Source organism: Mixophyes fleayi, chromosome 5, assembly GCF_038048845.1.
Source record: "Mixophyes fleayi isolate aMixFle1 chromosome 5, aMixFle1.hap1, whole genome shotgun sequence".
Lineage (NCBI taxonomy): Eukaryota > Metazoa > Chordata > Amphibia > Anura > Limnodynastidae > Mixophyes > Mixophyes fleayi.
In genome coordinates, this window is record NC_134406.1 from 197,949,053 (window position 1) to 197,965,156 (window position 16,104).

General features: G+C 39.5%; 1 protein-coding gene across 3 annotated transcripts in view; it reads right to left on the reverse strand.

The window, feature by feature from the left end:
• The window catches only part of DOK6 (docking protein 6), a 584,401-nt gene that overhangs the window by 179,777 nt on the left and 388,520 nt on the right, over positions 1–16,104 (reverse strand). For 2 of the 3 annotated variants that reach the window (XM_075213247.1, XM_075213249.1), the window contains exon 7: positions 13,675–13,743. The exons of the other annotated variant lie outside the window; for it this stretch is intronic. In XM_075213247.1, the coding sequence (XP_075069348.1) occupies positions 13,675–13,743 (69 nt within the window). The remainder of the gene's footprint in view (positions 1–13,674; positions 13,744–16,104) is intronic. 3 annotated transcript variants of the gene reach the window in all.

A 16,104-nucleotide genomic window follows, 5' to 3' on the forward strand; every position in this document is an offset into this window, starting at 1 on the left:
TATAAGCACATTGTGACTTCATAACCTGTTGTACTTTTCTGCTCTAATTTATTCTTTGTTTTCCTCTTCCTCTATTTCTTGTAGCAGTGACAATAAACTTCATTAAAAACATTTGTACAAAAAAAACAAAGACATTTTCCAATGTTGGAATTATCATCTTTCATTTAGACAAAGATACTGTTTAGAGCCTGTTCACAAATTTTTATGGAAGGGAAAATATCACTCAACCAGAAAGCATCTGGTTTGCAGTTTTACATAACACAGCAGAATGCATTTTAAAATCTGTATTTGGCCAGAATTGTCTCATTATTTTTAGTGGGCAATGTTTCTGCTCATTTGATGTGTTTAAATTTGTTACATGACTGGAACACATATTGCCTCACTAAAAGTATAGAAGTAAAGACCCAAAAATAGACACGCTAATAGGGATACATTTTTCAAAGTAGGCAAACATTAGTGTATCTTGAACTGCAGTTATATTTATAGTTTGTACTTGATAATTGTGATAGTATAATGAGCATACACAATAGAAACAAAAACAAAAAAATATATAAAAAAGTAAAGAAAATATATATAATAAAGTAATTTTTCTGCCCCTTGAGCTGTGCTGTTATTGGCCAGTGCTTTCATAGGCCAGTATTGTAGATACTGCAATGATGGGCTTTATGACTGAAATTATAGGTGTCATCTTATGCCCCTTAACCACTAACATCAAGCAACATGCTTTAAATAGTGTATTTTAACACAAAGCATGTAAACTGGTATGGGAATGGAACCCATTGGTTCCAATGACCCCATAACCACTAGCATTTGCCCTTGTGGTTAGGAGTGTATTGTTAGCTGCAGCAATTTTTGTATGCTGTATGTTTCATTTACCTAAGTCCACCATTAACCCTCTGACCACAAGTGCTTGTTATAATTGCATGTTAAATGTTATTGTATTTGACATACAACATCGCTGGCGATTGGTGCAATACCAGTCATGAATCAGCCTTTGCCAAGGTGCAATACAGTAAATTGCCACCATAGAAATGCAAAAACCCAACTGTCCCTCTTCCTAATATGTGATGTTAGCTTGATAAGCTCTAACACAGAATTAAACTGCGGTTACTTTGCGCTTATACAGACACTTTCTAGCTGTGGTGGCTAGAGATTCATGAATATGAGTATGAGTGAAAGTTTTCTTCCTTTGGTTAAGTTAACCTTTCCTGTTGGTGTACTTGGACTGCTTTGATATCTCTCAGCACTTTCAAAATAGAAGTTATCTGCTAATCGCATTAATAAGGAAGGAACCTGACAATAAAACACTCCTTAGTGCCAGAGTATGCTTACTATTTCTGTAGTAGTGTGGAGACAGGACAATGTGTACCCATCCACCTTCAGTGATGCAGGATCTATGAAAATAGATAGATACCTGTTCAACTATCAATGACAATGTTAACATGCCCCTTTGGTGGGGTGTGTTAGTATTCCCAGTCAAAATACCTTCAACTATTATTTTTATGTATCTCTTTTAAACCACTGTCCACCTGCTGCTGCATACAATCACAGTTGAGAGAAAAAGACAAGCAATCACAAGCAGCTACTCGTTCTCTTTAATCCTTGTGGCTCATCATTGAACGTTGCAAGGTTCAAACTTTCTGATGGTCAGTGCTAATTGCTCATTGCAGAGCCACAAGTTGTGTGATAAACTACCCCTGTTTTTTATGGCAATCAGTGATGAGACAGGATGGGTGAGATTTACCCAAATGTCTAGTAAGAGGATTGCATAATCTTTGCATTATTTGTCTTTTAAAAAAATGCATCACTTTATTACCATTAGTTTTACTAATCATGTAAAAAAGCAGATATTGCACTTTACTTTATTAAATTTATCTTCATCTTTGGGATAAAGTAAGAGCACTTCTAAAGTGTAAATATTCATTGGGTCCATAGTGGTATTTACTGACTGCATATGACAAACAGACATAATTATTCAGGTTTTTATTTAACCTGATGTTGATATTTTCATGACATTGTAGTTACCTCCTAAATGATATTAAAACAATATTATGAAAATTAGAGACATTAACAGTAATGAATGGAGCAAGCTGAATTGACCCTAACATATCATCATGATCTGATTAGCTTCCTCAGCAGCTTCTTTAGGATGCTGCTTCATCACGGCAGCTCCTGCCTTTGGGTTTTATTGGACTTTACTGAGGCAGTAAACGGCAACTTTCCAACATCTCCCGCTATACCATCTTGCAAGGCCTCTGTACATTTGGCAATACCATCTATCACATCAGGCCAAGAGATACCACCGTACTCTATACAATCGGTTCAGGCTCCCGTTCCGAGTACCTCTCGCAAGAAGAAAAGGTGAAAGAAGAGAGGAAGTTCTGCGGTGCCTCAACTTCCCTCTGGCTTGATCTTCATCTCGTTTCCGCTCGTGGACGAGGACTTCTATGCCAAACCCCTTACAGTGGACTTTGACTCAGGCTGTTTTAACCACTTTTGGTAATCGGGCGTCTGGGATCCGCCCTAAGGTGGGGGAGGCTACTGTCAGGATCTGCTTCACTTCTTCTTCAGAATCGTCAGGATGCTGCTTCATCTCGGCAGCTCCTGCCTCTGGGATTTAGTGGACATTATATTTGTGTTCATTAAATGCTTCTCTCACAGTACCTCTTATCCACCAGAGGTGCTGCTATTGTGCCTGTTTTCTTCCTACTACTAGGAGTTGCCTTGCTGCACTAATTAATCACCAGTACCTGATTGCCTCTCTATTTATACCTGCCACTCCCAGTATAATTGCTGGTCCTTGTTGTTTCTTCATACTACCTGTTCACTTGCATCAGCCGTGGTCCAGGTATTCGATTTCTGCATTTCCCTGCAATCCTTGTTCCTATATCTACAACATCTGGTTTGTACCATACTGCAATAAACATCTTATGATTTCACCATATTCCAGACTCCTTAGCTGTGATTTCTGTATTGAAACGTGACACACATCCTACACATAGCAAAATAATATAAATACAGGGACTCAGATGAGCATGCTGCTGGGGTGCTTACCTACAACTCTCAAATTATATAAAATTTATCATAATAACCTGTGTTCACATTTGGCAGTAATGTTCATATAGAATGTCATTGTTAGGGCCTGATCACGAGTTAAGAAAAAAAATATATAAATATATGAATACTTACTTCAAACCTCCAGATATAACTTGTGATAGTATGTGCACTTATTGTGTATACTTCTCCCCCCTGACCATTTGCTCAGTTTCATCTTATTATATTTGAAGGTGTTGACCTTATAAATCAACAAGGAAGTGTCAACAGACTATGTGTATAGATAACTAGACACTGTGACTCCCAGCTTAGATCTGATGGGCAGATACATGACTTATGTACCAAAATGCTCAATGGGTAGTCATGTTGGGAAATCTTCAGCCTGCATATACCCCCATGCTAAAAAAAATAGCACATCAAAAGAATATTGTACATCATTTCTATGTGCCTAGAAATCCATATATAATACTAATCTGTGAAGTCAGGCCTTGGATCTATGTCAAGCTCAAAGCCCAAGTCTCCATTTTTTTTCCAAATCCCCAGGCATACAGTATTACATGAAAAGTGAGTTTTCTGTTATTATTCTTTTTTTATTGAAAAAAGACTGTTTTGCATAATAATACTGTATGTACTTTTATTATCTTATTTTGTATTCCATTTACATTGTATCTATTTTCTAGCAAAATCATGTTCTAGATATCTTGGCTATTCAACGCTACATAATTGAAATACCAGTGATTGTTTGGCCATCAATAGCTCAGGTTCTGTTTAAGTTTTTCAAATGTAGTTTGACATTAGGGTGATTAAAGACTTTCTATAAGATTGTCAGTTCTTGAAACAAAATATGGTCCTAATTTTAAAATAATAATGAGTGTATGATATCAAAAAGGGGGATTTAGTCATTTTAGACAAATCAGGTGGTTGTTTTATGATTAACCCTTTGTCATGCTGGCTCTTTATGACAAACAGTATTTATTAGAGATGTGTGAAACAATTTGGAATGGTTTAGGATTATACAGATTTACCCTCAAATGTGTTTTGAAAAAATCTTTTCTGTTTGAAATAGTAAAATGCAACTACTGACCCAAAATTGTTAATTATACCATGGACAAGTTTTGTACATCTCTAGTGCGCAAGTAACCTGAAACCTGACACTACTTGCAATGTATAGAAACATATAGTGTGTTCAGGAAACAAAAATACATGGGTGAACACACACAGTTTTTACACTATTTAAATTGCTCTTTAATTTCCTTGTAAATATAACGCATTGGTAGCTGTCTACTTGCTACAGCAATAAAATAGCCTAACCTATTTTATCTTCAGAACTGAAAAGTTACATTTTATTTTCTTCCATACTTTCTCTTTTTTTTTTTTTTCAGCTGCAATATTCCTGTTTGTCTTTGAGACTTTTTAATGATTACTGTCCAGTGTTCCATTTCATAGATCAATAGATTGCAGTTCTCTCTTCAGAGCACAAAGTAGCTGCCATGTTGAGAACAAATGTCAACATTCATTTGATATGTCATGTTGTGCTCTGGTAACATGTTCAATTCCTGTTGGTTTGTGGAAGTAAGACTTGGACAGCAAGCTGTTATAACTGTTCCAAAGCAGGCAGTAGCACTACACTAATTAGGTAAATATTTCAGCAATCAAGAAGTTCTCGTGAAATAAAAACACAGACTGAAACCAAGCATTAAATTGGTAATTACCTTATAAATTGCAGAGGACCGTCCTAATTTTAATTTTTCTTTAAGCAGAATAACATATGGTATACAAGATAATCCATCCATAACAAATAATACTGAGAATATTCTAGTCAGGATTGCAGAGCAGGGATATTGATGCAGAGTAAGAACTACTAATATTTGTATTTTTAAGGCACACATTAATCTAATCTACAGAGCATGGGCCTCTTTCATGGTCTATCAGAAATACTCAGTAATTATTCAGGGTTACTTAATGAAGTTTCCTCCATAATTATCCATCTGAGATGATCAATTTGGAAATAAACAGTATCTGCATATAAGATAATTGACAATCTTTAAAAAGGAAAAAACAAACAAACCATAAGTAAATAAAATGTTTGTTGGGTCCCATTGCACTTAGATTTACTTGGCTTGTTTTGAACTAATATTCAATAACTTGCAACTGGGAGTGGCAAAAAAAGCCTATATAACTTCCGAGAACATAAAGTTTTCCCTCTATTGCTTTACAAAATCACTCCGTCCCTCCCTATAATAATATGTTGGCTTACTGTGTGATTGTTTGTGTTGGTAACGTGATTTTTTTCTTATTCAGATGAGGCACAGTCGGTGGGAAAGCAGTACAGGCAACGATTAATACATGGTGCAAGAGTTTATGTTTGGCTGCAGGATCCTTTCCCCTTCACTCTATGTCTCTCTTAGAGACCTTTCTGTGAAAGCCCCGGGTAACGTACCTGTTGAGGCCAGAAGGGGTACCGGGGCGCACACAGGATTTTTAGGGGGGGGGGGTTTACCTCCCACCCAAAAAAAAACAACCCGCGAGAGAGCATGCGCAGCAGCTCCGTTTCGGCAGCACTGTACAATACAGCAGCCGCGGCACTGTCAAAGAAGCATCCGCGGCGGTGCTGTATACAATACAGCACCGCTGCGGACGCTTCTTTGAAAGCGCCGCGGCTGCTGTATAGTACAGTGCCGCTATGTGGGGCACTTCTTTAGCGACACTGCGTGCGCCCCTGGGGTATAGTCTGTCTGACACGTAAGTAAGCTTCTGGGATTCTGGTCTGGTTTGCCATCCCTATGTTTTTTTGCATAGCATTAGCTTGGTAGTTAAACTTGCATTACATTCTTCACCACCATCGTTAATTCACCAAAATTTTAAACTGTCCATGTCTTATTTCAGGTTATGTTTCTTTATTATATAAGGGGTAAAAGGTAAATAAATGTTCAGAGATAATATCAACCGTTAGGTGTTTATGGTAACAATAAAAAATACTTTTTCATAAGCAAATCACTCCCTGTAGTTGTCATAAGATTTTCACTTAGACACCTTAGTAATCATTCAGGGGCTACCATTGTCTAACTCAGTGATGGGCATCCTGATACACTTCAGGGCTGCATGTTTCTGCCCTCTAACTTTCAACGTTGCCACACGTTCCCTTAATCTCTATTATAAGTTGAAACAATACATTTAATCAAAGAAAGAGACACCTATCTGTAATACCATATGAACAGGAATTTTAAACAAGTGTCATAAACTATAACAATGAAATCTGACAACAAAGCAGGTACAAGCTGTGGCTGCAAATGAAGGCTCCAAGGGCCTTATGCAGCCGGAGGCTGGCTAGACTGGGGTCCCATAGCGGGCTACCCTGGGCTGTGTTACTGGACTACCTGCATTTTTTTCCTTTAAAATGTTCTTAATAGGCTGCTGAGCCGAGTCTCGTCCCCTAAGCTAATATTTGCCAGATAGATCCTGTATGTAGCCCTAGGGCCTGCCATCACTGGTGTAACTTACATTAGAATAATAAGCATTAATGTCTTATTGGTTGTTTTGCATCTCAAAACAATTTTTACTGTACAGATGTAGCACGCATCAACTTGTCTTCTAACACCGGGTTATTTTCTTAATCTTCTGCATGCTGCCACTTTAAGGAAACACATTGCATCATGTCATTTTTGTTTCCAAAAGCATAGCATCAAAATCCCCTGAATTACAGTTTTTCTGCTGCGGGATGGTACTTTCATAGAATAGCACAACGCATGTCAGCTTAATTAAACGTACACAGCACATGTAAACTTTGTTTTGCAAATCAAATTGCTATGTTCAAATCCCAACTTAAATTAATTGCCAGCATCTTTGGCCTGCTGCGCATCCCATGCAGTGAAGACCATACCTCTTTGTGGGGGTCCCTGGTGAATACCGGGAGGTCCGTTAGACTCCACGCCTCCCTGTTCAGTTGCGTAAATACCAGCCGGTGCCCCCTACGGTGTCTATAACCGTGACAATAGGTAACTGGGCATGAATGGACAGGAAGAACGATCCTCCTGGGAGCTTCTGCTGCATTTGCCTCCAAGAGTAGATCAGCAAGAGGCCAATCAGGCCCAGCTCCTACAGTGCATTCAAGGGGTGGTATCCCACCTGGACTCTCTCCAAAGCTCCTTATCATCCTGCCCTGTGGCAATAGTGAGTACGGCAACCACCTCAGCTGCTACCACGACTACTAGCACTGCTGGAACCCGGGATCTTCGTATACTATCTCCCAATAAATTTGATGGCGACCCTAAGAAGTGCTGTGGCTTCCTCAACCAGTGCGCCATCCTACTTGAACTGGCTGCAGAGAATTTCACTTCTGAGCGCACCAAGGTGGCCTACATAATCTCTCTTTTATTTGGGTCAGACCCTCGCTTGGGCATCACCTTTGTGGGAACATGATGATTCTGTACTTTAGAAAGCTACAGTGTTCATCGGAAGTTTTTGCAAGGTCTTCCACTAACCAGGCCGGGTGTTCGCTACCGCTTCTGGTATTTTAAATATACGTCAGGGATCTCTTACGGCTGGCCAGTATGCAGTCCAATTCTGGACCCTTGCTTCTGAGCTCTGTTGAAATAACGATTTCCTGATTGCCACCTTCTGGCATGGTCTAAATAAACACAAAAAAGATGACCTTGCCTCCTACGAGTTGCCTAATAACCTCGAAGACATGATATCACTCTGTGTCAAGGTAGATATTAGCCATAGAGAACGCACACAGGAGTGTTACCATTCTCGCCACCCATTTCCTTGCCTGGCTTCTCACTTTCAGTCTCCATTTGTTTCCATGGAAGAGCCTATGCATATAGGTAGCTCCCGCGTAATCCCTGAAGAATGGGATAGGCATATCAAGAATCGGCTGTGCTTATATTGTGGAGATTATGGGCATTTTCTCTCCACTTGATCTAAGAGGCAGGTAAACGTCACTTCCTAGGTGATATTAGGGAGGTCAAACTAGGATTCCAGTCCTCCTCTCCCTATCCGCAAAAAGAACCTGAGTTCCTGATGCCCATCATCCTTCTTACCCATAAAGGACCCAAATCATTACAAGCTTTCGTGGACTCAGGATCCGCCAGGTTCTTCATATCCGCTAGTTTGGTCTCTGAACTCCATTTGCCCACCCAGTCTTTGCCAGAGCTCTTGCCATTAACTGTTGTTGATTGTAATCAAGTCTCTAATGGCTCAATCACCAGCAGGACCTGTTGCATTCGCCTGTTGTTAGGAGTTCTGCACTCTGAATGAATTAGTTTCCTAGTGCTCCCACAGTCTATCAATCCGATCATTTTGGGTCTCCCTTGGTTGAGAATGCATTCACCAGAATTTGATTGGATTCACGCACAAGTTATTTCCTGGGGTCCCTCTTGCAAGGAACGCTGCCTGAAGTCTATATGACCTCCTGGGTCCGCTATTTCATGTCTCACTACATCCTCGCTTGAAGTTCTGCTTGAGCCATACTCTGAATTCCTCAATGTCTTCAGTAAAGCTGCATCTGAGGTTCTGCCTCCTCACCGGCCCTGGGATTGTCCTATAGATCTGATTCCAGGTAAAAGCATTCCCAGAGGTAAAGTGTACACTCTATTCTTACCCGAGACCCAAACTATGTCCAAGTACATGAAGGAGACCCTCAAACAAGGTTTTATTCGGTAAATCTTCTCCATGGCTGGCACGGGGTTCTTCTTCATAAAGAAAAAGGACGGCACCCTTAGACCATGCATCGGTAGTCGATGCATGGGTACCGCAATTACGGTAAAAACTCGCTATCCTCTTCTTCTCATTCCAGAACTCTTTGATCATCTCCAAGGGGCACAGATCTTCACCAAGTTGGACTTAAGAGGTGATTATAATTTGATTAGATTTCGCCATGGGGACGAATGGAAGACCGCATTTAACACCAGGAACAGTCACTGCGAATATCTTGCAATGCTCTTCGGGCTCTGCAATGCACCGGCGGTCTTCCAAGAGTTCGTCAATGAGATCTTCCGGGACCTCTTATACCAAACGGTAGTCATTTACTTGGATGATATTTTGATTCTTTTCTCAAGAATTCTCATCCCATCGTAACCACATTAAGGATGTTCTCCGTTGCATACGGAAGAATAATTTATACTGGAAACTGGAGAAATGTCTTTTTGAACAGTCTCAGGTACCCTTTCTTGGATACCTGATCTCTTGCACAGGTCTGCAGATGGATCCGAGCAAAGTGGAGGCAATTCTCAGTTGGCCCCAACCGTCGGTTTGAAAGCTACTCAATGCTTCCTTGGTTTTACCAGAGGCAATGAAGATAATCCTGTGACGCTTGAGTGGAAATAGGGCTATGATGCACTATGTTGCATCGAGCTGGGATTATCCATGCCAGCATTAGAGTTTGTCATACAGACTACTGTGAAAGCTCCAGCTGGGGGCTTGGAATATTTATATTTATGGTGTTTGTAAAAGTTAATGTACAGGGCTTTTTTTTATTATGATTTGCCCTTCTGCTCCACGGGAGGTTTTTGTCCTCCCTGAGCTCACCTTAGGACACCTCCGTTACAGTTTGACAGGTGTACCGCGCCAGTCAAACTCCCCACCTGCCACTGTCCTCGGAGCAGGTCGCTCGGAGGAGTTTTAGAGAGATAGGAAACGTAACAGTAAATTATTAAGGAAGTCACAGATTAATGCAAATTCTGTGTTAAGTTAAAATTGCCTTTAAATCCAAATTTAGAGAACACGTTACATCCCATCCTAAGTATATTACACCTTTCATCAGGCGCGGGCTGGGAGAGGGATGGCCGGGGGGCACACAGGCGGCCGCATCATATTTCAGGGGATGCGGCCGCGTCATCTTATGACATCGGATGCGGCCGCATCATATTTCAGGGGATGCGGCCGCGTCATCTTATGACATCGGATGCGGCCGCGGGGGGAGAAACTGTTTTTTGCATCCGGGGGGCGGCCGGCCGGCCAACCCCCCGGCCCTAATAGGCGTCTAACCCAGCGGTCCGGGGGGGTTCTGCCCCCCTGCCCCCCGGGCCAGCCCGCCTCTGCCTTTCATGGATGTAAATTAGAGCTACTTTTTCAGCATAAATTCTATCCAACTCTACATGAAGCCCAAATTGTTATACTCAAAAGATAACAATTCTTTTTCAGTCAAATTAATGTAAGAATTCAAATAATTTGCATAGTTTCTCTCACCACTATATGAATTAGCAGGGTTTGTTAAAGTACCTTTACTTTCAACCGATTTTTCCACATGTTAACCTGTCTTACACTTAACCCAGAGGTGGGACTTGCGAGCTGCAGGTAGGTGGTGAGGAGGAAACCGGGGCTCCAACCCACTGCATCTGCCATGCAGCAGGCCCCATTATCTCCATGGGCCCCAAAGCACTGCACCTGCTGCACAAATGGTAGCTTTGCCACTGACTTATCCCATATACTTAAATGCACACTGATTAAAAATGTCAATGTTTACTTTTGCAAAAAGCTATAGCTAAACCTGACACTCAGTAATACACACTTCATTGTTATCTCTCAGGAGAAGTCACTAAGTACATTTGAGATATATTTGTGAAAAAATGTATTCTTTGTGTGAGCTGAGAAGTTATAATGTGGGTCAAGTAATAATAAATGTCCAACATCAGGGATACCAGCCTCATATATGTCTATACAGTATGGTTTGAGGATCAGAGTGTACCTTTAAGTCCTTTAGAAAAAGAGGCTCACAATGAAAACTTATTTTGATTAGCAATATGAAACCACTAAAGACAGTCTGCCATGTTTATTCATTTTCGACATAGCTGAGATAAACAAAATGCACAACAGTCTGACCAGTGACCTCCTTCCTCATGTCCTCATGAATAAATATGGGTAAGTGTAGCCTTTGCTTATGCCTGTGAGCGCCCTTGTCATTTATCTGTTTTTCTAAAGACAGAAACAATCAAAACTAGGAAGTTTAGACTCATCTTATAATGGAGAGCAAGATAAATTTAAGAAGGGATAAGGAATATTTTAGAAGTACTAGAGCAAAGTGTCCAGCCTCTTCACAGGTATACCCAATTACTGGTATTATTATTTTCTACACCACAGCAGACAGAGAGCCTCCAACTGAGGTTATCTTACATGTTATATCACCTCCTCTTTATAAACAAAACCCACTGGTGCCCCCGTAGTGTACCAATCCACCTAGTCCCTCATATCACAAATGAATGGAGCCTTTACTTCCCTTCTGGCTACCACTGGATATATCAAGACTGATTATTTTAGTCCACTATTGGTCAATAGGAGGCATCAAATTAAAAAAGGTTGTATGACAAGGGAGGGTGGACTTAAGCACTGGCCACAGATGATCAATTACCTAACCATAGAAAAAATGTTTTGAATTTTGTACACAAAACAAAGGTATTTGTATGGAATTTTGGTATCCAGAACACTGAAGCAGTGCTGTAGAAGCAGTGGCCAATGCTTTTGTACAGGGACTACTGCTTAACAACCAAAACCAGTTGTGCATAATTGCAGGTAGATGGCAGACACTTGCAGAGCTAGTAAGTATTGCTATTCATTGTTTGGCCTGTCAAAATAAGAAACAGGCATATTCAGAAAATTACACTGCTCACCAGCCCTTTTGCATCTGACTTGATATATATTAATTTACATGTAATTTTTTGAGTAGAACCTAAATATACCTACAGATATTTTATATCACATTATGTTTTGGAAATATTTAGAAAAATTGAAATTCGAAAAGTAAAGTATTTAATCACAGTAAGTGTTCGGCAAGACTCCCTCAGTCAATGTGTGTGTACTGATGTTAATGGTTTAATGATTGAGTTTGGAGTTCAGCACAGTACTAGTGAGTGGCTATTTTTTGAAGAGTAGTCTGAAAGCAGTGTTACTACATAATGGGAACAAACTCTTTTCAGGACATGAAAGAAACTTATGAAAGTATGGCTGTGTTGTTAGAGGGCATCAAGTATGATGGTCATGGATGGAATCTTTGTAGGAACTTAAAGGTAGTTGCACTGCTGTTAGGTTTGCAAGGTGGATTCACAAAATGCTGCTCTTTTCTGTGTTTATGGGACAGCAGAGACCCTAAAAATCACTATATTACAAAGAAGTGTCCACAAAGAGAAACCTCTGTTGTTTAAGTATACTCCATTGGTTAGCCGCCATTGGTTAGCTGCATAAAATCAATTTACCTCCGTATCATATTAAGTTGGGCCTAATGAAGAATTTTATGAAAGCTCTGGATAAAGAAGGCCAGTCTTTTCATTATCCAAAGGAACAGTTTCCAAAGTTAATTGAAGCAAAGCCAAAATAAGGCATATTTGTAGGCCCTCAACTATGGAAACTGCTTACTGGTGAAATATTTAACACTAAATTGACAGAAATTGAGTCTGTTGCTTGGTGATCCTTCAAGACTGCTATGTAGGGAACAGAAAAGAGGCCAACTACGTGTCCACTGGGAATGAAATATTGTACAACTTCAAAAATATGGGTTGCAGAATGTCACTTAAAATTCACTTGTTACATTCCCATCTAGACTTTATTCCTGACAACCTGGATAGTGTGAGCTATGAACAAGGGAAACATTTTCGCCAAGACATTCTGATAATGGAACATCGCTACCAAGGACACTGGGACCCTGCAATGATGAGGGACTACTGCTAGCTCCTTTTTACAGAGACCAATGAGATACTGTACAAACGGAAAGCATCAACATTCTATTTCCCTAAAGCAAAGTGACTTTACATTTTATCTTTTTTAACAATTACATTACTTCTAATTTGGATTGTTATGGATTAGTTTATGCAGTTTTTAAATATTTCCTGTAGTTTTTTGTAGAAGAATACAATCAGAATATTTCAATTCTATAGAGATTAATTGAAATTTTCACTCATCTTTCTTTTTTCAGATATCGCTAATACAGTTTTTGTTATATGTGTGCATCTAATAAATGTGATGTTATAGAGATAATCTGATTTTTTCTACTGAATTAAGCATCCCTAAATTAGGTGAAAACACATTTACATGCCAGATGCAGAGAATATTTTAAAATTTGTTGAGTAGTGATATTGACTATACAATTGCAATACAATTTTACAGGGGGAAGAAAAGAATAGGACAGTTTATTAGATCAGGTAGAGACAGTAAAATGGGTGAGGATTTCATTGACCCTAATACCTGTCCCTACTGTTGACAGATAGGGCATTAAAAAGCACAATGTCCACAAAGAACTGAACAAGTCTTTCCTTTACTCTAAAACATTCAACCTCAATGACTCTTTGGATCCAATGGCCCAACCTTTGCAAATTTGGGCCCCTTATGCAATGGTCTGTCTTATATTTATTCTATACTAGAAAATAATTAGAATGTTTGATAGACACAGCAGGTACTAAATCTGTATTGAATTCTCCTGAAGTCTCTTCTTTTTCACTCTCCTCTAAAATTATCAATGCTGTAGGTGTTTCTACTCAGTTTGTCCAACCTGTCTCTAAACCACTGTTTGAAACCATCTTTAATTAGTTTGCTTTTCTTCATTCTTATTAGGTTACCTCATTGGAAGTTATTTACTTTGCAACCTAGACTGTAGTATTTTATGTTCCATGGGTGAAATGTATTTAGATGTACCTTTGTCCAGAGAACAGGAGGTACTGGCCATTTTGTTAGACCAACATGTTCCAGCTGTACAACAGTCATCTGAAATACAGAAAGAGATTCTTATACTTCTATGCCTATACAAGACCATAGAGCCATAAATAAAGCTGTGTTACCTGCTGTACATTTTGCTCCAAGTCAAGCAACTATTCCATCCTGAATACCACCTAAGTGTACATATTTCATAGCGACTGACTGGTGTTCCATTATTTTTTCATACAGATATAGAAAGCCAGGACACCTGACAAATCATATAATGTAATTTGCCATGGAGCTTTAAAGAAACACATTGCTCCCCAATGCAGAGGATTCCCAAAGTGTTACGTTTTGATTAAATTTTTTAAATGTGATACAGTTTCTATACTACCGGATGTTCTGGATTTCTCATTGTTACTTTATGAAACTCTGTGAACCACACCCCTCCCCCACAAAAAAAAATAAAAAAATCAGGCAGCACGCAGCCGCTAAATGAATAACCAAGACCAATGCTGTAGCCTGGGCTGGTTACCACTCAAACAGGGGACATCAAATGTGGGCAAAAAGAACAAGACTGTGCCAAGCTGGGCAGGTAACATGAGCTTCCTCTGGATACTCTGGTTTGCTCCCATAGTCCATAAACCTAGACCCTAGCATATTTGTGTGTCTGTCTGAGGGACTGATGTGAAAGATTACATAGGACAGCAACCGAGCACAACCAAGATGGCTGCCTAAATCTCTGCAAAATATGTAAAGTGCTTTGGGTCCTATTAGGAAAAAAGGGATATATAAAGATTACAATTATTATTATTTATTATTATAAATCATTGTGGAGTCTCCCTATCGTAATGTGAAACCAGTCACAGCTTGGCCAGCATAGTGTGGGATTCCTTAGGAAATTGGGTAGGCAAAAACTGTGCAGGCCAGGCACAGGGCAAACCAGCTCCATGCTGAAAAGAATTGGGGCTCCCTCTGGCACCCTGCGGATGATGTGCGCCAGGGTTAAGTTGTAAAGTGCTAAAACTATTAAGTATGTTTGTAGAATTGCAACCACCAACACTCCCGTGTTGCTCCCCATTTATGAAGTTCCCTACCACACTTAATCAGACTTCACAGCCTTCAAATATTTAGATGCTCTTTGAAAACCTATCGCTTTTTTAGAGCTGACCTTATCCTCGATAACACTATTCACACTACTTCACCCTCACAACTATCCCAATCACCACTTTGAGACACACTCACTCCTCTTGTTTCAGCTGTGCCCTCTTCCACTTAGAATGTAAGCTCTCTAATGAGCAGGGCCCTTCATACCCTTTGTTTTCATGTCTGCATTTTTTTTGTCCACCTTGTATGCCTCTGTATATGTATGTGCTAGCTTGTATGTCCCTGTATATGTATGTGCTACCTTGTATGTCCCTTTCATGTATCTGCTGTTTTCCCTACTGTATAACGCTGTGGAGCCTTACAAATCGATGATCATAATAATAATAATAATAATAATAATAATAATAATACCCTGGCAGCAAGGACTTGCTGTAACATGTAGTTTGACAAATGTACCTAATCGGAAAAAAAAACACTTTGTATTAATGTAATACAACCCCAAACCCTCATTTAATGAAACTCCTAAATCAAACAGGAAACTTCCTCCTGAAGTAATTCATAGGGAATGCATCCATGTGGTCAATGTTAATAAGATAAAAAACATAAGATGATTGTAACTGCTCCATATGGAGCCAGACAAGCCTTATATCATCTACCTGAGTGTATTGTTATGTTCTTGTATGATGCATCTTTGCAACGCTGCCTATCACAAATATTTTTCCCACGCAAGCTGCTTGGCTATTTGCTGAGAAGACTTGTCTGGGTCAAATCAGTTGAAAGCTGATACATTAGCATCAAAATACAAAATAGTACAATATTACCGTATGTTATCTGCCAGAGTGTAGTATAATGTTATGTGTATGACATATTTTCCATTTCTACTGTATCTGATAGCTACATGACACTCAATGGAAGGGAGCAGGACAAGCCTTCACTGCTCAAATAATCACAATTGGTTTTCCCACACAGAGGTCTCAGGATTGGCTAAGTAGTACTTGTCCAGGTCAATTTAGTTCAAATTAATTTTTAAATTCCTTGGTTGAAAAAGCTGATGATTATGACTGTCAAATCTACCCAAGTATAGTGTTATGTTATATGTATCATCAATCTTTTCTCAAGATGTACAATATTACTGTACTATCTACTAGAGTGTAATGTTATGTTTTTTATATAATACATTCTATTCTTACAGCAATGTAACCTATAGATAAACAACACTGAACTGAATGGACCCAGGGAAACCTTTTGCTTCTGGCTACATAGTGTTATTTTATGAGTATGACTCACCTTTGCTACAGGAGTACAATACCATGTAGTACATTA